This window comes from Rhinolophus sinicus, linkage group LG15 (genome assembly GCF_036562045.2).
Source record: "Rhinolophus sinicus isolate RSC01 linkage group LG15, ASM3656204v1, whole genome shotgun sequence".
NCBI lineage: Eukaryota > Metazoa > Chordata > Mammalia > Chiroptera > Rhinolophidae > Rhinolophus > Rhinolophus sinicus.
In genome coordinates, this window is record NC_133764.1 from 26019356 (window position 1) to 26042695 (window position 23340).

The window sequence follows — 23340 nt, forward strand, 5'->3', positions numbered from 1 at the left end:
TGACGCACTGCTTCCTGTGTTGAAGATCCCTGCCTTTCTGTTGGATGGCGCTCCGCAGCAGCATTCACCATATTTCTTGATCACAACAGAAAGACTCCATGTCATACATCAGTTATGGTACAGCAATTTCTGTCAAATAAAAACCTTACGGTGTGTCCTCATCCACCTTATTCACCGGATCTGGCACTGTGAGACTTCTGGCTCTTCCCCAAAGTCAAATGACCATGAAAGGTAAAGTTTTGAATCGATTTAGCACATCGAGGCAGCCACAACAGCACAACTAAAGACACTCACGAAAAAGGACTTCCAGAACTAATTCAGAAAGTGGCAAGAACTGTGGATGAGTGTGTTTGAAGTGAGGGGAAAGATTTTGAAGGGGATTAATGGCAATGAGTTTTTTACGGTAATAAATCTTTAATCTAAACATTCATTATAGTTTTTTATCACACCTTGAACATATGCTGAAGCCCGAACCTCTAACGTGACTATATTTGGATAGGGGAGGGCTTTTAGGAGGCAATATAGGTGGAGTCCTAAACTGATAGGATTGGTGGCCTTATAAGATGAAAAGATAAAGATCTAAGATGAAAAGATAAAGAGCTCTCTCCCCACATACATCCACCAAGGAAAGGCCTTGTGAGCACACAAGGAGAAGGCAGCTATCTGCAAGCAAGGAAGCACTCACCAGAACCAGACCACGCTGTTACACTGATTTCAGACTTCTAGTCTCTAACACTGTGAGAAAATTCGGTTGTTTAAACTCTATGTTAAAACAACAGAGAATATAAGACTAAAAGATTATTGTACAAAGAAGCCACAAACATACAATGGAGAAAAGACAGCCTCTTCAATAAATGGTGCTGGCAGAATTGGAAAGCCATGTGCAAAAGAATGAAACTGGACTGCTATCTGTCACCATGTACCAAAATTAATTCAAAATGGATCAAAGACCTAAACATAAGACCTGAAACAATAAACTGCATAGAAGAAAGCATAGGTACTAAACTTATGGACCTTGGGTTCAAAGAGCATTTTACGTATTTGACTCCAAAGGCAAAGGAAGTAAAAGCTAAAATAAATGAATGGGACTATATCAAACTAAAAAGCTTCTGCACAGCAAAAGAAACCATCAACAAAATAAAGAGGCAACCAACTGAATGGGAAAAGATTTTTGCAAACAATGCCTCCTATAAGGGGCTAATATCCAAAATATATAAAGAACTCAAAACTCAACAACAAAAACAAACAACCCAATTGAAAAATGGGCAGAGGACCTGAAGAGACATTTCTCCAAAGAGGACGTACAAATGGCAAAAAGACATATGAAAAAATGCTCAACATCACTAATCATCAGAGAAATGCAAATAAAAACCCAATGAGATATCACCTCACCCTGGTTAGAATGGCTGTCATCAACAAGACAAATAGTAACAAGTGTTGGAGAGCCTGTGGAGAAAAAGGAACCCTCATACACTGTTGGTGGGAATGCAGATTGGTGCAGCCGCTATGGAAGGCAGTGTGGAGGTTCCTCAAGAATAGAATTACCATATGACCCACCTATCCCTCTCCTGGTATTTACCCAATAAATCTGAAAACATTCATCCATAAAGACATATGTGCTCCAATGTTCATTGCAGATTTACTAATAGTGGCCAAGACATGGAAACAACCAAAGTGTCCTTCGAGAGATGAATTGATAAAGAAGTTGTGGTATATATACACAATGGAACACTATTCGGTCAAAAGAAAAGATGAAATAGTACCATTTGCGACAACATGGATGGACCTTGAGATTAGAATGCTAAGTGAAATAAGTCATACAGAAAAAGTAGAGCACCATATGATTTCACTGACATATGGTATATAAAACTGAAAACAACAAGAACAAGACACACAAATGAAGAAATAAAAACTCATAGACACAATAGTTTAGTGGTTACCGGAGGGTAAGGGGGAACAGGGGTGGTAGATGAGTAAAGGGGATCAAATATATGGTGATGGAAAGAGAACTGACTCTGGGTGGTGAACACACAATGTCATATACAGATGATGTATTACAGAATTGTACACCTGAAATCTATGTAACTTTGCTAACAGTTAGCACCCCAATAAACTTAAAAAAAAAAGATTATTGCAGCCCAAATGTTAAACTAACATTTAACTGTATAACTAGAAAAATAAATATCATTTAAGCAATAGCAACAACTTTGAAAGGCTATCATATGTAAATTTTATTTTAAAAGTGTTACAAACAAATATAATGGGGTTTGTCTATTTTCAGGGTCCTATAGTTATTAAAAGCACAGTGTTATAATACTTTATAAAATGAGATCCTACTGTATCTGATGCCTGGTAACACTGATATTTATCACTTACAAACCCCTCACTCTCATTTTTATGATTTGAGCAGATAGAATATAAAATGATGAGTAATTTTCTACAATTATTGCATTAATTAAAATAAAAATATATGCCTTAAAACCCTCAAAAATAAGATAGTCACAATCAGTTATCTTACATTAAAGTAGTCATTTAAAATTAATCTTATATAATTAGGATGACCATAAACCTGATTTGCTTGGGAGAATCCTGGTTTATGTCCACTGTCCTGGTGTAACTGTCAGCAGTGCCCACTTTCAATCTCAAAAAGTCCTGGCAAACTATGGTTATTCTACGAATAGTCAATTACAAAATAATTATATTTTTAAGTTTTATAAATTTAGTGTTCAGTCTGGGACAGGAAATACCAAATGTCACTAAAATCTGGAAAATATGTTTGTCACAGTATAAAATAATTATTTAAATAATTTTCTTCCACTAGGAACCAAAGTAAATTTTGTGAATGAAGTGAGAAGTACTAAAAACTAGGTGACAAAACATTATTAGATGATTTTGAAACCATTAAACCTAAATTTTTAATTTATTCAAGCAGTGTTAAGGTTATTCAAAGGAAAATGTCAATAAACCTAGAATTCTAGAATGAATTACACCATGTTTCAAAAATGTAGAAATAAATAACTGAGCTTATCGACTTGACTAATCAACTTGACTATTCTGGAAGATATATATTCCACACAATTTCTCAATGGGATAACAGTTCCAAAGTCCTTCCCTTAACATTATAAAATAACATTAAAAAATAAACAAATGGCTTAGATTTTAGAATTGAGGCTACTAAAATCAGATTAGTCATCTATAATTTGTATCCTACCTGTGAAACTGAATATAATGATATGCTGACTCAGGATGCTGGCTTTTCTTTATAATAATAAAACGGGTCATTTTAAGAATTATCAAAGCTACATTTACAGAGAACACAAAAGGAATGTGAAAAAAAAACAATCTTTTCTTCCTAGGATTTTCTAGGCAATTAGAAAGAAAGTAGGAAGAAATAGACTGAATGGTAAATTCAGACTAGCCACATGAAATCAGCTTTCCACATCTGCAAAATACATCCCTATATCATCCCTCCTGAATGTTACTAAAAATAAAAATAGGGCAAATTATAACTGTAGAACACTGATTTAGAAAAATTTAGAGAATCGTATTCGTTAAATATGTATACATATTTCATTTCACATATTCCTGATTCATTCATGACACAGTATGTGTTTATATTTTAAAGTAACAAATCTACTACTTGTATACATTGCATCTCACAGCATCCACACGTATGTATACTTTTAAGACTAGTCTTTGAATTCCTGTTCTTCCTCTGATTCTCGTGACCGTTTCCGGGAATTCAATGAACGTTCTGTTTGCAATGAACATGTAGTAGCAACAACAGCATCTCTAAATCCCTGAGGCTGCAAGATGAAAAAATACATGTGTGTTTTAAGAACATCTAAAATAACAATTGGCCTTCCAAATATTTTTTAATTGATAACAGAGCTCCTTTATTCTTGGGATAGACATTATCAACCACTGTGAATGAAGAGGATAAACCTCATGGATAGATGTCCAAAACCAGGGCTGTAAAAATGTTTTATACTACAGTATTTTATATATATTTATTTATACATATACATACACACAGAAATAACATTGCATTATAAAAATGTTCTCTAAAAGACAATCCTAACCTCATGGTGATTCTATTGGAATAGGTAAAAGGAAGTAACATGTACCAATTAGTTAGGTGCTTCACAAACTTATTTTCACAATTAAGTACTCTAAAGTTTTCCAATTAGATTACTTTAAATGCACCGAGGCAGTGCAAAGACTAATTGGATAATTCAGTTTCAGAATCTCTGTTTCTGTTTTTGTCCTTAAAATATGAGATGCCAAGAAAATATTTGGCTCAACACTATTGATAAATATGCGTATTTCAGTCTAAGATGTGTGTTCCGTGATGTACAATTACAGGAAAATTAACATTTTAAAGTGGGATATATTTGGTGGCTATGACAGATCTATAGATCACATTGAGTAAGACTGGTATGTTTTCTTTTCTGAAAATCTTTCACAAGTTTCACTTTTAAAATCCTTAATATCCTGACATTACATATGACATGGAAAACATTACCCTACAAATATGTATCTCCTCTGTTCCTAAGCATAAATTTCAGTCCAATTGTGACTAGAATATTGTGTGAATATATACTAATATTGGGGGATATTTCTAAGTATCAAAAGCTGTCCTCAAAGAGGCTTGCTGCCTACAGAACTTAACAGAAGCAATTTGTAAATGCTTTCTTTAGCTCATTACTGCCCACCAATACCAAAATCCCACTCTAACCAAATAATACTGACTGTGATTTGAAACAGTACTGTAGATTCCTTCTGGCTTGGTGATTTGTACAATGTTGCCAACCTGCTTAGAGAAAAAGAATAAATATACACAAACACATGATCCCAATTAATTAATTCAGATGACTGATTTGATCATTTTTAGTTTTTTTTTTAACTATAATTCTATTATTTCTCTAAGGACACAGAAAGCAAAGAAATATCTGAAATATTCCCTTCAAAGAATAGCTATATGTATGCATGTAATTATTACATATAGACTTGTTTATATTAAGGTGAAATTTTAAAGCAACATAAAGGTCTAACAACTGATTCAAATAAATTATTTTATATTTTATTTGAAAATAGAAAAACCACCGTCATGACAGAACAAGGTCAGAACAAGGATTTTATTATGTATTCTACGGAGTAGTAAATAATATAAAACAGAAAGCTGAAAATAGTTGAGAAATAAAATTCTAAGCTCTTATTAACTACGTTTAAATACTATAACAGCACAAATACAAGCAAAAAATTTTAAAGTGTCTTTTAAAATTACTTTAAAAGTGATATAACTTACACACAATAGCCAAAAGGTAGAAGCAACCTAAGTGTCTGACAGATGAATGGTTAACAAAAATGTGGTATATACATATAATGGAATAGTATTCAGTCTTAAAAAGGAAAGAAATTATGACACATGCTAAAATAAACCTTGAAGACATTATGCTAAATGAAGTAAAGCCAGTCACAATAGGACAAATATTGTATTAACTTAGAGAAGAATCATAGACTCTCAGAGTTAAAAGATTATTTATTTATCTATAATGTTGATTTGTTTTCAAAGACAATTCAAAAAGGACATCTTAGTTTATGATCTGTTACTCTCTTAATTTTGAAATTGCCCCTCTACAGAGGCAAAATTTAAAAGAGAAGCAATCAGAGACCTGGTCTATTAGCTTAGTTTTAGGTTTGTACTTTCAGGATGAAAACAGCAGTATCGAAAATGTCATATACTCCATAATTGCAACTGTATGCATAAATAAAATAACTGCTAAGCAATATGTAATATAAGAATAGTTGTTAGGGGGTGAGATTATAAATTTTTACAATGCTTTTAGGGTTGATATTACTTCTTGAATACAAAATGTAATGGAAAAATAGAGGCACGGTGTATTTTAACCCACCTTATTAAAAAATCACTCTTTTTGATTCAATAGAACAAAAATTAGCTAACCTTATGAAAAATTAGTATCTAAATCACCTCATATTACCATGTCCAATAAGGTACCCAGTTCATCCGACTTTTCTGAGAAAATTATTAAAAAGTAATGAGCTTTTAAGAAGCATTTAGATGTGTACTAAAAATCCTAAAGTCAAATGGGCATTAAGTATTCAGGTTGAGAATCTTCCTCAAATTTCTATGTAAAAATAAAATTTTATATTTCATGTCTGAATCCCAAGAGATCTTTTTAAACAAGAAACTAAACCAAATAATCACTTGGCTCATGGCCCCAGCTGAAATGAAGCTTAACATATGGCTGAACTACATAGTTTGGGTCAGGAAGAAACAAGACAGAAGCACAGTTTGTGCTCTAAAGCTGAGTACACATACGAAACTCTGTGTGGGGGTGTTGATATATTACTCCACTCTACCACCAGATCTTCTTGGCAAAGAGCGGGATAATTCTGAACAATCTCAGCCTCATGTTATCATGAATATGCAAATTGAAGGAAAACCCACACAATAAACAGGACCGAGATGAAAGCATTTCTTTTTAATAACTGTTGGAATGCTATTCCATTATTAGTCAAAGGGTAACAATCAGGTGTTTCTGGTGAAGGATGGGGACTGGGTCATGAGATGGGATACTTAGGTTCAATTCTCAATATAAATGTGTCTAGTCAAGATTTTTAGATTTCTGCTCAAATGGGAGGTGTTCATTTTCATAACTATTTCCCCCAGGGGGAATTTCTATTTCCTTCCTTTCAAGATAAACAGAGTTTTAAATCACATACAAGATTCCATGCAACTTTAATGATTTAAAGATAGCTGGTCTCAAATAATGAAGAACAAAACTATTTTAATTCTATTAAATGAGGTCAACTTATTCTGATTATAATAAAGTGTGCATATTACAGATCATATATCCACAGCCTGAAAAAAAAAAAAAAACAGTCTGGAGAAAAAGGGTTTTACTGAAATAGGAGTGTAAGAGCTCTACCTTCAGATTTGCTGGCAATCAACATAATACTATAATTGCATTCTAGAAGCAGCAATTATAGGAGAAAGGAATGGACTCTATTATAGAGTCAACTATAAAATGTAGGTACTACTACCTATTTCATAGAGGTATTTGGAAAACGAAATTTTATACATACACACAATGCTTGGCATAATAAAGGCCAATTAATATTCAATAAATGGTAGTTATTGTTTACTACTTAATCTTGTGGGCCTTGGTCTTCTCACTGTTAGTGACAATATGTATAAATTCTTCAAAGAATTACTGAAGGGATTACATGAAATGTTATTTATAAAGTGCCCAGTTAAATACATACCATAAGCAAGGACTCACTAAAATGATAGCATGGGACATAGGAAAATTTTTATAGAACAGTAGATTTCCCCTAAATCTATTATTCAATGTCAGTGGTCTACACCATTTTCTAATTTCTTGGAAAGGATCAGAAAGAAGCTGAAGTCATAAAATGGTTAACTAAAAAAGCAAGCATGATTTTCTGATCTCATGGGTGCCTAACCAATGCTAACTCTGAGAATTAGATAAAAACGGCAAACTTCTCCTTCTGATAAGTGCATAAATATGTACAATAAAATAAAACATCTTGTTCTGCTACTATTTTCTCATTTCTTAGATGTATTCTACCAGTGAGTATTTAATAGACTAGTGGAAGACTACTATTATATACTAGCTCAAGCAGAATTTCTAAGAACATTAGTAGTATGCACTTTGCAGAAAACCTAAATGTGGGAAAGTATAAGCAGTATATTCAAAAGACACATTTGGAGAACTGTTGCCAAATCTTTACAATAGGGTTTGTTGCTGAGAAAAGAACTCCTTTTGTGAATCCAGTGTACAATGACTTGTTTACAGAATTGGGGGGATGGTAGTCAATTGTAAAGTACTATGTATTATATAAAAAAAAAAGTTACCTGAGCCCTGGAAATGCCATCCTTAAAAGAGACACAAACTGCATGAATTTGTTGAAAAGATGTATGAAAGTGTGATCGATTCTGCTATGAGCTCAGAGTTAGTAAAACCTAACTTGGTGAGGCATGATTTTTTTCATTTTGTAGAACAAAGAAATACAGATAAAGAAACAGACAATATCACTGACCAGACCCAATATGTATTTAAGCAATCCATTTTTCCATCTTTGCCCACATGCTATCTCAATTTCTCCCTTTCATTAATAGCATTTCCAAACCAAGTTCTCTAGATTATACCAATTAATCTCAAAGCAGAGAGGCTGGCATAAATCTGACATTTCTAGACGTGTAGAATAAAAGATTTCTGCAGCCTTCAATTACCTATTTTAAAGAAAATAAAAGCTGGTGTGTTCACTTGCTCAGCAGCTTTAAAAACAAATACAAAGGTTTCATGCTGTCACAGTTTTATTTTAAAGAACAATACCAGTGAAAGTCAGGTAAGTAACTGAATAACAAAAGCAAGATAGGAAAATACAAAAGAAAACAAAAGTAGACACAATTTCATATAAGAAATGTATTAAGCAACTAAGAAAAACCATCCTATTTTCCACATAAATTAGTCCTAAAGCTAACCTCAACAGTTTTCCTTTTGTCCCGATTTTATTCTTTTACTCCCTTCCAGGAACACAGAGTACCCACCTCCTTCTGCATGGCTAATAAATCGTACTTGATTTCAAAGAGCTTTAGAAGGTAGCATTCCTTGGCCACCTACTCATTTCAGATGCACCCCATCATTTAAATATTCCAAAGAATTTCCTATGTAGCTAAATGTGCAGATAAAAATATGTTTCTATGTTTGCTCTAGGTGATTAAGGACAAGGTAACAAAAGCTTTAGTCCATAGGGCACTGCAGATCTCATCTACCCGACTAGCTCTGAGAAACTGGTAAGTGTTTAACGTAATTATCCCAATATTTAGAATTTTTAACTTGTTTCTATACTGACCTTTGCTTTTGGTCCCAATGAAAGATTAGACGTATTGTAGCAGCATGTCCCCAACTTTCCCCTGAGGGAAAAAGAATATAATAACTGTATATTATTGCCTTATTAACTAAATTGTAAATCGCTCAGAATACCTCTGACCAAATACAGTTTTACTTAATTTAACATAACGAGAGTATATTTGGTTTGAAAAAACCTAGCACATGGATAACATCCGAAGATTAATAGACTTTTACATATCTATGGAAATACTGAGGATCCTCATTATCTTCTATTTGCTTTTAGAAAACTTTGTAGTTTGAGTTAACATATTTGTCAATCTTCCATGTCATTAGGACTACTTACATATTTCTGACCATCAGAAGAAAAGCAAAAACTCTCACAAAATATTCCTGAAGATTTTAGTAGAAATAAATCTTGAAGCACTGTGTTCTAAAAACCATGACTGAGGTTAGAAACAAAGTCACAAGTTTATTCACTGTAGTGTAATGTGTATTTAAATGGATTCACCCTTCCTCCTGCCTAAGACTGTGAGCCTTCCAAGGGCAAGAGTAATCTTATAAATACAGAGGGTGCCAAAAAAATGTATACACGTTTTAAGAAAGGAAAAAAACTATTAAAATTGTAATACTCAATATATACCGATAACAGAAGATGAATGCAAGTCACGTTTGACTTCTGCAGTTACAAGAGGTGCTCAAAGTGGCAACCATCAGTGTCCAGACACTTCTGATTACGGGAAACTACTGCTTGAGTAACGTTGATCAAAGTGCCCACTTGTATACATCTTTTTGGCACCCCTAGTATTTATATGCTCAGTACCAAACATAACAGTTGCCATATAGTGGATGCTGAATAAATGTTTGTTAATTATAAATAACGAAAGAATCTAAAGGCACAGTATTCTGTGCTAAGATTCATCAGTGAATAAGACATAAAGTTTCTGCTTTCATGAAGCTTATAATACTCAATAAGCATCAAATGAAAGAGATAGAAAAAATGTGTTTAACCAAAAATGTTTATCTGATTAATTACCCACCCAATGCCGGTACCAGCAAGGCCTGATTTTTATCAATCTTTGTTGTCATCTGATTGGTTAAAATTACCTACAAAAACAAAATGTGAGAAAATTAGGTGAGTCTCCTCCAAAAATGATCAAGTAAATAGTCCTGTGATTTTAGTATTCTGAATATAATCTAATTTAAAGAAAGATGTATTTAGGTAATGAAAACTTTTCTGATAATTTTAAAATTTACTCATAAAAGTGAGTAGTTATCTGAAAACATAATTCTATTGAACACAAAACATTTTTTAACAGGCAAGAACAAAGATGTTCTTATTGTAAAAATGGAAAGTGAAAAATATAATAGATAATACATAAAGTCTCAAAGAGACGATGTATAAAAATTTCATAACTGGGAGCACTGGGGGAAAAAAACCTCGCTTTTAAAATTTAAGTTTTGTATAAACCAATACAAACAACCAGATCAATAGCAGCAACATGTGTATTGGTAATAAACATTTATTGAGTACGTAATACATGCCAGAAATTATGCTAAGTGCTTTACCTTCATTCTCTTATCTAATCTCCACAACTACTCTATGAATGAGGTATTATTATTCCAGTTTAACATATGAGAAATCAGAAGCTTAGAAGGATTGAGTCTGTGTTCTGTACCACTGTGGCCTCTCTAGAATGAATATATTTATGCAAAGGAGTATCAGATTCTTAATAAATAACTCAATGCTTACATTTTTAGGGAAGAAACAAATACAGTATTATGATTTATGATTTTAAGATAAAAAGAAACTGAGGCAAAGAATTATGAGAAGAGACCTAAAACCATAGAGAATGTACAGTATAGATTAAGTAGAACTGAGAAAAAATAAAACCCAGTAATCAGGTCAAATGACCCCAAATTATGACTATACTAGTCTGCTGGTAATAGACATAGGTGTTACAGTACTGGCAGATGGCCCTCAAGTCCAAAAACATTGCTAATTCTCTTGGATTAAATAGTAGTCTACAGCAAAGAGTCCATCTTTTGAAAGCAGTAATTTTAAAGTAGAGAAAACGAAAGTGTTTAAGGTTGACTTAATACAGTAAAAGTCAGATTATCTGGCTCCTTCTTACCCCAAATTCTCCAGAAACAGTTATTTTAAATATTCTTCCAATACATATCTTCCCTCCAGAAATAAGATAGATACTATTGCAGGCTGAAATTGATAAAGAATGCCTATGAAAAGCAATGAGAAAAGGTACGTACTCTGAAAAAGTCATCAGTTTTGTAAGAAAACTAAGAAAGAAAAGCCTGTTTGGCTATTCCCATTGCAGTGTGATAACACTCTAAAATTTCTGTTTATCTACAAAGGAGAAATCTGTAATCCATCTAGATCTCAATTAGGCACCATTTTGATGACATCACTTTCTTCTAGTTCTCCTCCCCTTAAGTGCCATAGCAGTTTCCCCATGTGTTATCTCATGTCAGGAATTTTAAACAAGCTAAGCAGGAATTTAAATTAGTAATTAACTGAAATACATGACTAAATGGCATCCCCAAAATGCTGAATAATACCCTTTACTGTACATACTACCAAGTGTTTAAGCTCTAGCAACTGAGATATTTACTTACACCAACATTTTTTGGTTAGAGGTGCACTATCTAATTCTGCAGCCATTAGCCACACATAACTTTTTAAAATTAAATTATAAAACTAGAAATTCAGGCCCTCAGTAGGACTAGCCATATTTCAAGTGCTCAATAGCCATTCAACTACTGTATTAAACAATGTTTTTATCTTTGCAGAAAGTTCTACCAGATAGCACTTGTTCAGGGAGTACTTAGTTCATCCATTATGTATCTTGAGGAAAATGTAAATAAACATACTGCTTACCAGCTGTTCAACATCCAAAATTAGAATTTGCTGTTAGCAAATACTTATAAAATAATTACACTACTTCTGCAAAAATGTTGGGTTTACGAGGATACAAATGAAAATTGTGTGATTACTCCAAGCTCCTAAAGAATGAGTCTTTAAAATTGTGAATTATCAATCAGTTTGAAGTTATTAACTTCATTGCTTTAAAAAGGCTTCTGCTACCCAAATGTCTTTCACTGATGAACAGATAAAATGTGGGATATCAAAAAAACGCAAAATTAGTCATAAAAAGGATGCCAATATATGCCATAACATGGATGAATCTTGAAAACATTATGCTAAGTGAAAGAAGCCAGACGTAAAAGACCACGTATTGTATAATTCTATTTATATAAAATATCGAGAAAAGCAAATCCATAGAGACAAATGGCAGACTAGTAGGTTGTTAGGGGCTGAAAGAAGGGTGCAATGGGGAATGATGGCTAATGGGTTAGGGATTTATTTTGGGGGTGATGGAAATGTTCTAAATTTAGATAATAGTGATACTTGCACAACTCTGAATATACAAAAAAAACAACCCTGAATTGTACACTTTAAAAGGATGAATTTTATGGTATGTTAATTATATTTCAATAAAATTGTTCTAAAAAGCATTTCGGCTAATAGTCAAATAAATGCATCTCTAAAAGGAGTCTCTCCACATCAGCTTAACAAAGATTTAAAAGACAAAGTTGGTAAAGATATGGGAAAACAAGAATTCCTATTCATTGCTGCAGAGAACGTACATACTTTGGAACATTCGTTCTGGAGGTAATTTGATAGTATTTCACAAAATGTTTAAAAACAGAGATATCCCTTTGGCTTAATACTTTCAGGAGGAATAAACGGGCAAATGGACAAAGAAGCACATATAAAGCTGTTGATTGCAGTGTTTTAAATGGTTAAAAACTGGAGCCAACTTTACAATCAATAAGGAGGCTGTTAAAAAACTATACTACAATCATACAATGGAATACTTGGTAACTGTTAAGGTAACAAGCATTGTACACAGAAAGATGTTCATAATATTTTAAGTGAACAACAAAATATTGTTTTGCATAATAGCATACATAATATCTCACTTGAAAAACATGTTTATGTATGCATAGAATAAGTTTGGAAAAACATGTACACTAAACTCAGTAATAATCTCTGGGTAATAGATAATATAATTGCTTACTTTCTACATTTTTGATTGTTTAGAATTTTTTTAGAGCAAGCACTTATAACTTAAAATTGTAAAATATATTTATTATCAAAGGTCATACATGCTTCACATGCTAACTGAGAAATTAAAAATTAAGCAAAGAAGAATTTATAAAATAAGAGCGAAAAGTATGCCCTCAACCCCACAAATTCCTATCTCTCTAAGTAGCCACTGTGAATGTTTTGGTTCTTTCAGATCTTTTTCTTCATATATATAAATATAAATACACATATATAATTTTAATTTTTCTTAAAAATGGGATCACACTAAATATGCAACTTGAATTTTTTCACTTAATCATATCTTGTTCCATGTTAGTACATGTATATTTAATTATCTTCATAAACACTGCATAATATTCCATGTTATTGACTGGATTACTGTTTTTAATCAGAAAAAATAAAGCTATTTCTGTTCAAGACAAACAAAAATCTAAGAACTATGCAACCTATTAGTCTTGAGTGCCCTCTATTGGGGACTTTTCATTGATATTAACAGAATGCTTAAATTACAAATTAATGGCAAGAAATAATTCAAAGATGGGACACTACGCTTTTCAGCACATGGCAAAAAAAAAACCTAACACCTGAAACTAATTTAAAAAAGCCCTGAAAAAAAAATAATTCAAAAGAGATGAATTATTTTGTTAAACAACAAAATCTAAGAATTCAAAAGAAAACATGTGTTTTTTGAAATGATTTTTATCAAAGAGTTCTTTATTTACTTATGATATATTACAGGTATGTGCTAAGGACTCTCTAATCAGGGTAATGACAAGAAAATCAAGTTAAGCAGTTTGACTTCCTCCATTCGCCAACTAGTGTGTATATTTATGTTAGTGGTGGCAGGGGGCTGCAGAGTAGGAAGTGATGGCAAAAAAGACAGTAGAAACCAGTTTTTATGTCACTCCTTTTTATCTCTTCACTCTGAACTTATCTTTACCTCTCTCTTCACATTTCAAATCTAGAAGAAGTAGCTCTACTTCCAAATATCGTGGTTGTTTACGCTATGTAATTTTCCTATTTGTCTGACTGTGATTGTACACTATGTAATAATCAAAGACTCAGTTAAAAGAAAATTGAGAATGTTGGAAGAGCTTACCTAAAAACCATCAAGTAGCTTTAGACAAAGAAAACACTGCAATTACCAAAGGTATTTCTTCATCCAAGTCCATTTTTAAAATATGGCATCTTGATTATGCTTATTATTTTCCAGAAAAACTGATACACAACACTTATGACTGGAATTATTTTTTTTATAAAAATGAAACCAAAACAAAACTACATTCAAAACTGTGTCTATGTGATTTGCTTTTAGTCAGGCAAATTCTATTCTGCTATTTCTAGACAATAATAGTTTATATGATCTTTATTATAAAATTCTCTTGACTAGTAATACTTACAGCTAATCTGTGATTATTTGCAAGGCTGATCATTTGCTGGGCTAAGCCATTTAGTAATCGAGTACGAAGGGGTAGGTCATCTAGATCATGACGAAAAGGAAAAGCAATACCATCCACTATCACTAATCGAACCTAAATACAGAAGAGATAATGATATTAGGTTTGGTATTAAAAATAAAATTAAAATGACATCAAAAAAGCATAGTCTACTGCATTAAAAAACCCTTAATATCCAGGATTCTATATCCAACTCTACAAAGGCTTTATTTGGGGTAATTATATATCTATTAATCCACTGCTTTTTGCACTGATCACCAAAAGTTAAAATGACTCTGGTTTGATAATTTATCAATTTAAAAAAGTGATTCAACAAAAAGAAAAGGGAGCAATTAAAATTTTCTTACCGTTTGCCACTTACAGAGTCTTTACAGGGGTATTTTACATTGATAAAAAAGCACTTTTGAAGCCTTAATATAAAATAGGTTTCTCAATTAAATACATCAATTTTACCTTCAGGATTCTTTTGATGTTAATAAACATAACTCTTCACATATTACATATAATACCTTCTTCAAAAACTTAATTAATAGTATACTTTTCCCCTTTAATTTTAAATATACTATAGGGCAACTAACCATTACAGAACCTGTTATAATACAGACTTCAGCATGAGGCAGGTTAGTCTTGAATTATTTGTCATTTCACTCAATTTTAGTGTCTGCAGAGCTCCTATCAGTATCAGAAATTACCTTATTTATGTATATGTTTGCATGTTAATCGTCCCTTACTCCACTAGAACATAAGCACCAAGAGAGCAGGGACCTTGTCTCATTCCCCAGTGCCTGTAACTAACTAGCACATAGTAGGTGCCAATAAATATTTACTGAATGAGGGAATGAATACTCTAAATAATAAAGGTATAACATGACTGACTTACATATTGCTTCACAAAAGCCTCTTCTTTAGCCTAATCCTTGTTAGATAGAAAACATATACTCTTGTGGATTTTTTTGTTTGTTTGCATTAGGATGATTAGTTTCCAGATTCTGTTTGTTCTTGGATCTAAGGTTTATACATTACTTTAACTTCACTGTAGAAGCATTGTTTGGATTATATTGGAAATGAAACTGTCATGAAAATATTTATCATCTATAAGTAAACCTTTTTTATTGTAATTCAAGAGGATCAAGGAAAACTTTTTCCTCCTCTACAAACTATCTCAGGAATAAAATTTTCATGATCTTGGATTTGGGAATGAACTCTTATATAGGAGTATGACACCAAAAACACAAGCAACCACCACCCATGGATAAACTGGACTTCATCGGGATTTAAAAGTTTTGTGTATCAGTGGACACCATCAAGAAAGTAAAAAAGAAAATCCACAGAATGAAGAAAGGGTACTTACAGGAAAACAAATGACTTTTTGAAAAGAAAATGGGCCCTTAGGAGAACAGATGGGAGATCTGATAGTTTTGCGTCAACGTCTATCTTGGAGAAAATTCCACGTGGAGTTGAAAAGAATGTATATTCTGCTATTGTTGGATGAAGTAGTCTGTAGATATCCATCACATCCAGTTGCTTGATGGTGTTAAGGAATTCAGCTACCCGTATGTCCTTCTTGGTTTTCTGCCTGCTGAATCTATCCATTTCTAATAGGTGTCGAAGTCTCCAAATGTAATAGTGGTCATCTATTTCTCCTTGCAGTTCTATCAGTTTTTGCCTCATGTAGTTTGATGCTCTGTTGTCAGGCACACACATGTTGAAGATTACGTCTTTGGGGGGAATTAACCCCTTTATCATTATGTAATATTTCCTTTGTATGAAGTCAACTTTCTGAAATATAGCTACTTCCATATTCTTTTGATTAGTGAGTGTTAACCTAGTATATCTTTCTCCAATCATTTACTTTTTTTTTTTTTTTACGTTTAATCTATATGTATCTTTATATTTAAAGTGGGTTTCTTGTAGACAACATATAGTTGGGTCTTGATTTTCGATCCACTGGTGCAATCTTTTTAAAGGGCAATTTGTGTTACAGAAAAATTATTCTGACATTTGTTAAAACAGTAAGGAAGACATTCAAGAATACTGCAATAGGGGTATTACAATAGAGGTGAGAGATTGGGCTGACTCTCACACACAACAAAGACAAGTGGGGATTTATAGCCAAGGAGCAGGGAAAGGGTGTCAGTGAATAAAAAATTACTAAGAGAAGACATTAAGGGTGGGAGGATTCTTGTTAAACTGACCTAACAGGATTCTTGCTAAAGGCAGGCCAAAGACGTGTACATCAAAGATGGGGAATGAGAAACCTGACATATCAAAGGTGATCAGATATTAAGGGTGAGTGATTCTCTTTAACTTAGAAGGACTCTTTACTATTATACACGCATGTTGATAGCAACATTATTCAAAAAATGAACTGGGCTGGTAAGGCCAAAGACAGGATGTAGATCAAGGTCAAGGCCTATTCCAAAAGAAGGCTCTGAGGAGGTTGACTAAAATTTGGTCAAGGAGAGTCTTTGTCATATGTAATGTTTATCAAAATTAAAGATATATATAATCTTTAATATTACAATTCTAATACTTAGCATTTATCCCATAAATGCACTCACAAATGTACACCAAAAGATAGTGTAAGGGTTATTTCCAAACCATTGTTAATAATAGCATCTAAAAGTTCAATAGAGGATTGGGGAAATAAATTAAGACTACCTACTTTAGCCCATTTCTATTGTAATAAAATATAAAATTTACCATCTTAATCATTTTTAAGTGTACAGTTTAGTGGTATTAAATACATTTATAATCTTGTGCTAGCATCCTCAGAACATTTTTCATCAAAAGTAAAACTCTATATCCATTAAACAATAACTCCCCATTCTCCTCTCCCCCCCAGGCCCTAGCAACCACCATTCTACTTGCTGTCTATGCGTTTGACTACTCTGGATATCTCATAAAAGTAGAATCATACAGTATGTCTTTTTTCATAACTGGTTTATTTCAGCTATCATAATGCCCTCAAGTTATCCATGTTGTAGCATATGTCAAATTTAGATTTTCTTTCCTTTTTAAGACTGAATAGTCCATTTTGTGTGTGTGTGTGTGTGTGTATACACCACATTTTGTTTATCTATTCATCCGTGAATGGACACTTGCGTTGCTTCCACATTTCAGCTACCGTGAATAACGCTGCTATGAACATAGGTGTACAAATATCTCTTCAAGACCTTGCTTTTAATTCTTTTGGTTACATACCCAGAAGTAGAATTGCTGGATCATGTGGCAGTTCTATTTTCAATTTTTTGAGGAACCACCATACTGTTTTCTACAGCAACTGTACCATTCTGCATTCCCACCAACAGTGAAAAGTATCTTTGTGAAATGAAATATGTAGCTGAAAAAGAGGAAGGTCTATCCATACTCGTATGTGCTCATACAGAAAAATTTGCAAAGCACTACGCCAAAATAGAAGGTGCAGAACATTAAAAAGTATAATCCCATTAACAACTGTTAAAAATGGGGAGCTAGATATTACACTACGTATAAAACTTATTTTGAGAAGACACAAGGAACTATGAATAGTGGTCAACTTTGGGGAGAGGTACTGGGAAGTAGCAGCAGAAAGGAAGTTTTATTTTTCATTTTATACCTCTCTACACAGTTTATTTGATAGAAGCTATTCAGCAATTTCTGGAGGTGAAACCTCTTCCTATATTACTTCAATTTCTTACTTAGGGAATATTAATATACACATGCTAAATAAATGTAAATATAAATAAATTGTAGGACAAGGAAGGAAGAGATTTTCTGAATTGGCTTATACAACTGTACTATTCACTTATTTTTCACGCTAATCAAACACCGCCAAAGATGCTTGTTTGATTATATTTCAGTAGTTTGAGCCTTACCTTTGAGTGTTCTGAAAGGAAGTCTGGAAGGAGATAAACTTGTGCCAGTAGCTCTGTGTAATCACGACAACGAAAATAATAAATATGAGAAAGAATATTTTCAAGAGTGAAATCCTCCAAAGCTTTTGGGTGCTCTGAAATAAACAACAAAATAATCTCAAAATAATTAGTTTTACTTGTTTTGATATATTGGTGATTACAGGAAAACAATACCTTTGAATAACAAAATGGTTCACTGTGATAGTGTCTTAAACAAAACTCGGTTTTGTTACTGTAACAAAACTCTTTAACTGGAAGATAAAATTGTAGTAAAATTACTATGAACTATCACTTCATAATTCCTGTCCTCTTTATTTTTACTTTTCCACTGTTTCCTTACATACGAGGCTATCTAGAAATTGTTCATATATATACAACTAGTTTGAATGCCTGCCTTTTCATATTTCTAGTTATAGGCTTCCATTGAATAGAAATAACAATGAAATTTCTCTTTCTTGTTTTTTACACATTAAGAGTTAAATAGAAAAATGTTCAAAAGAAGCATTTTTCCCCTTAAATGCTGTAGCATAATTTGATATTTAAATAGAAATAATGATATAAAATGAAATTTCCTACTTAGGTTGGATTTTTAAAAAAATAAACTAGTTTGGCTCTGTACATATTTCAGAGGGAAACCAGATAAAAATTACTGCATTTTAAAATATACTTAAATGTTAACATTGCAAGAAAACATTGCCTATTGCAAATATACATTCTAAAAGTTTATTTTTAACCAAAAAAAATTACAGTTTAATCACACAGTAATCATTAAAAGCTTCGTATCGCAGTGCTACACCTACAATATTTACAATAAGATTTTAAGTTAAGACACTATTACAAATACATATTGTGACCTGGGTAGCTTTAAGGACTTTAAGTAGATATACTGGTCATTAGTTAAAAAGAACACCTAGTATTCCCATGAAAACAAAAACATCCAGCTGATTACACACATTTAAACGGAATGTAAGCATTTGTGAAAAGTATGTTTTTTTAAAACTTCTAGAGAAAAGAATAAGGACTGCATATCTAAAAAATAAAATGAAGTAAAAAAAAAAGGCAAACCAGAAATCATTTAATTTTACAAGTAAGTGAAAGGAAAAGAACTTGAATATAAATTACCTTTAACTTTTCTTTTTTTTAAATCGCTATTTCCACATAACAAGCGCAAAAAAACCTTTCCAAACACGTTAGCAATACAATTAACAGTCATGAAGTTCATTACACACTACTCATCGCCCCATAAGGTCAATCAGCTTAATATTCCAAAGGTTTGCAGGCATGATTTTTCTAAACGACCCTTCGTTTTTTGAAAAACCGGAACAGAAGTCAACACACACTGAATGCATTGAGACAATATTTACTTATACTAAAGTGTCCAACAAAATTAGTTTATACCTGACAGGTCAGAGTATGATTTGAAGTCATACATTGAAATACATACACAAGTTTTGCCCCAGAACTCCTGAAGTAAGAAGTGAGGGCCATAACAGAGGAAGAAAAGGCTAATCTAGGTTGTGCCATTTCTCATTTTGTAAGAGGAATGTGAGAATTTAACCCTACTACACTGTCAAGTATTACGCTTCACATTCCAAACGGTCTCTTGCTGAGGCTTGAGACGAATACAAATGCAAGTTACTTTTATTATACAGAAAAAAGAGAATCACTTGCTAACTTACCCTCTCCCAAATGTGTTCCTGCTATAAGCTGAAGGTGCTGAATGCAGGCAGTAGCAAGGTCTACCACTCTATCAACCATAAAACTTCCCTCTGTATCAATAAAAACTGCTTCACCTTCCACTCCTCCAAAACATTCTGGTATCTGCACATCTACTGCCAACTGCATACTACAAAGAGAAAGAAGTCAAATGAACAAATCATCACAATCTTCTAATGCAGTGTTTTCCAAACTCCAGATTACCACCGTTAGGTACCACTAAATATTTTATAAATGCAAAAATACTCGTCCAGACAACAGAGATGGCTGACTTTCTATGGCTCCAAATACATATGAATCAATTGATGCTTGCTTTAGGGAGAGAGTGTGCCTATGAAATCATGAGTGAGGAATTTCAGTTGTTTTGGAACTGGAAATGGAACCCTTTGTTATTATACATAAAGCTACTTTCAAACATTTGACCTTCATATGTATTCTCAAGAATTAATTATATAGTAAAGCAGAAGACTGCTTATTTACCCTAATGATATTACAACATTGCAAAAGAAACATTTTGTTTGTTTCTATGAATTTCCTTTATTATTCTTTTATTAGTTTCAGGTGCACAAGACAAAGTGATACTTAGACGTTTATCATTTATATCCCTCACATTGTGTGAACCCCCTCCCCCCAAAAGAAACATTTTTGATATTAAAGTAACTGTATCAATTTATCAAGATGGGGTCTTAAAGTAACACAAATGGTTAAGTTGGTTTTTGATGTGTGAACACATACACAACAAATTATGAACACACATGTCTTTTTTGGTCTCCTGACTGTAGACCCATAGCACAATACTAATTACATCAAGTGTTATTAAGCCCACCCTTAAAAGGGAACATTTTATTTTACCATAATTGTGTTTTTCCAACACCTGGGGCACCGCAAATTTCTGTTATTTTGGTTAAGGGTACTCCACCCCCAAGAATATTATCTAGCGCTGAACAGAAGGTAATTATGTAGCTCTGGGTATGCTCCTGCTCAAGAAGGTCCAGTGCTGTACACGTCTTGCCTGACTCAGCTGTACCAGAGGGTCTTGGTTTATTTGTGAGGCATTCTCTTCTTAAAATTTGCAGAGTTTCTAAGGCTTCTTCTTTAGATATACCAACTTCTGAAAGTAGAATAAGAAAAAACAAAACAAAACCCTGACTTTAGAGATTTAAAACCGTCTAACATGCTATATTGGGTTGCCTTCATTAATTTTAATTTTTAGATAACGAGAGTGCTGCCACGGGCAGAGAAACATAAAAATGTAACATTTCATTTACTACTTAATCTTTCAAATTAATAAAAGCATTTATGTTTCTTAGTCTTCACATACTTAAAAGACTTATTACCTCAGAAACAGAATTCAAAACCCTAAACCTGTAAAGCATTTCTGAGTACTTACAAGTGTCTCGGGACACAGAAATAAAAATGGATTAGCAGTCAGTCTTTTTACTATCTCTTTTGGTTTAATGAAGCTATAATTATCTTGCTCTCATAAGGTATACAAAACTATTTTTCAGAAGAGAATGAAAACGGTCTCTTCAATTGTCTAAAACAAGATGCAACTTTAAGAAATGCATGTGCAGGTATTATTTATAATAAAAACTTCGTGGAAACAATGGCATGAAAAATTCATGTATCACTCCAAACTATTTAATGAGAACAATTATTCAATGCACAAATATTTTAAACAATACACTTATACTTTCCTCCACTACACAATTTCATTCCTATCTTACAATATGGCCTGAAAAGAGAAAATAGCAATTACAAAACAAGCTGCTAATGAAAGAAATAACGGTGAGGATGTCATCACTTGTGAGTTTGATATATCAGTGTTTGATTTGGTAAGGATACGAACTATAAATTTGGTGCTAACAAAAGACAATAATGGTGATAAGGCAATGAAAATCGTATTCAATTTAAGAACCTGAACTCTGAAGTCAGATTTGGGTTTGTAAATCCTGACTGCACAACTGACTATACAGTCACCATGTATGGGCAAGTTACTTTTTTGCAAGTTACTTTTTTAATACATGTAGAAAGCTTGGTAGAATTCCAATGCCATCCAAAATGCTCAATAATTGTTATCTATTATCATCGTTAAGACTATCTTTTTTTTTTCTTTTTTTTTGGTAAAACCAACTTGTTGAAAGAAAATGAGCCCACCAAACTTTGGGGGACACAGTGTGCAGTGTAGCGTAAGATATAAAATAGTTAACACTGGGTCTACAACATTTATTCTTGAGTGGTGGTGAACTGAAACCTCCTGATTTTACATTGTTAAGGGCAATGACTTAACATTCTATCTTAATAGTGCAGTTCTAGGCACATCGTATAACTCAGGATGCAGTGGTTTCCACCAACGTATTATCTACAGTCTTCTGGAAATGTGAGGTTTTGGGTTTTTTCAACGAATTACATAAAAGAAGCGATGTCTATTGCTTTCTCCAGATTCTGGGGATTCTACTCCCTTTCTCATTCTTCGTGTCTCTGGTCCTATCACGAATCCTGCATTTCTCAAAGTTAATCCCTCTCCCTTGGATTTGAAAACAGCGAAAATTAAATAGACTAGGTTCCGATCGTGGCTCCACGACTTCCTAGTCCAGTCAGACTGAAAAGTTACTTCACTTGCCCAAGCATCAGTTCCTCCATCTATATATTGGGCATAATCCACGTAACAGAGTTCTTTAGAGTATAAATGAAATAATCCTCAGGGCATTCAGCAGGCACTGACAGAGAAAGCAACTAGTAAATGTTTTCAAGACCACAACTCCAACCTTTCAAACCATGTTTAAGTGGAGTCAATGAGCTTTTTCACTTTGTAAACGCAGCCAGGGGCGGCAGCAAAATCTGGAGATTGGGCTGAAGCCTGCAGGCGGGAGAACAGCGATGAAGGCGGCAACACGGCGGCCAGCGTGCCTCAGATGGCCGGGAGTCGTTACCTTTGCTGAGCTCGGAGGGTTTCACCTCTAGGACTTCCTCAGCGGTCTGAAAACCCGCAGACACCAGCTTCACCCGCACCGCTGGGGACAGTGGGAAACTCACTAAATCCCGCTGCATTTCAAAGCCCGACGCCTACGCGCGCAGTCGCGCACAGCCAGAACTATTACACCCTCGGCGGCGCGACCCGCACACCGGAGCCCGGCTGCGCCGTGTGACGTCAGGCGTAAAGCGGAAGGGGCGGGGTCTGCGGCCTGGCTGCACGCGCGCGGCCTTGGGCTTTGCCACTCAGCGGAGGCAAGCTAAGTTTC

General features: G+C 33.5%; 1 protein-coding gene across 2 annotated transcripts; it reads right to left on the reverse strand.

The window, feature by feature from the left end:
• Positions 1-1620: 1620 nt before the first annotated feature.
• On the reverse strand, positions 1621-23242 carry RAD51C (RAD51 paralog C). 2 transcript variants are annotated; one of them, XM_019736415.2, is made up of 9 exons: positions 23032-23242; positions 20951-21209; positions 20062-20228; positions 18344-18477; positions 14430-14561; positions 9941-10007; positions 8905-8965; positions 4753-4813; positions 1621-3806 (listed from the first exon to the last, which is right to left on the reverse strand). In XM_019736415.2, the coding sequence occupies exons 1-9, from the start codon at positions 23147-23149 to the stop codon at positions 3690-3692; spliced, it is 1116 nt and encodes a 371-aa protein (XP_019591974.1). In that variant the 5' UTR covers positions 23150-23242; the 3' UTR covers positions 1621-3689. The 2 variants fall into 2 exon arrangements, with proteins under 2 accessions (XP_019591974.1, XP_074175855.1); XM_074319754.1 differs by lacking the exons at positions 1621-3806; positions 4753-4813 and adding an exon at positions 4821-8281.
• Between the last annotated feature and the right edge of the window lie 98 nt (positions 23243-23340).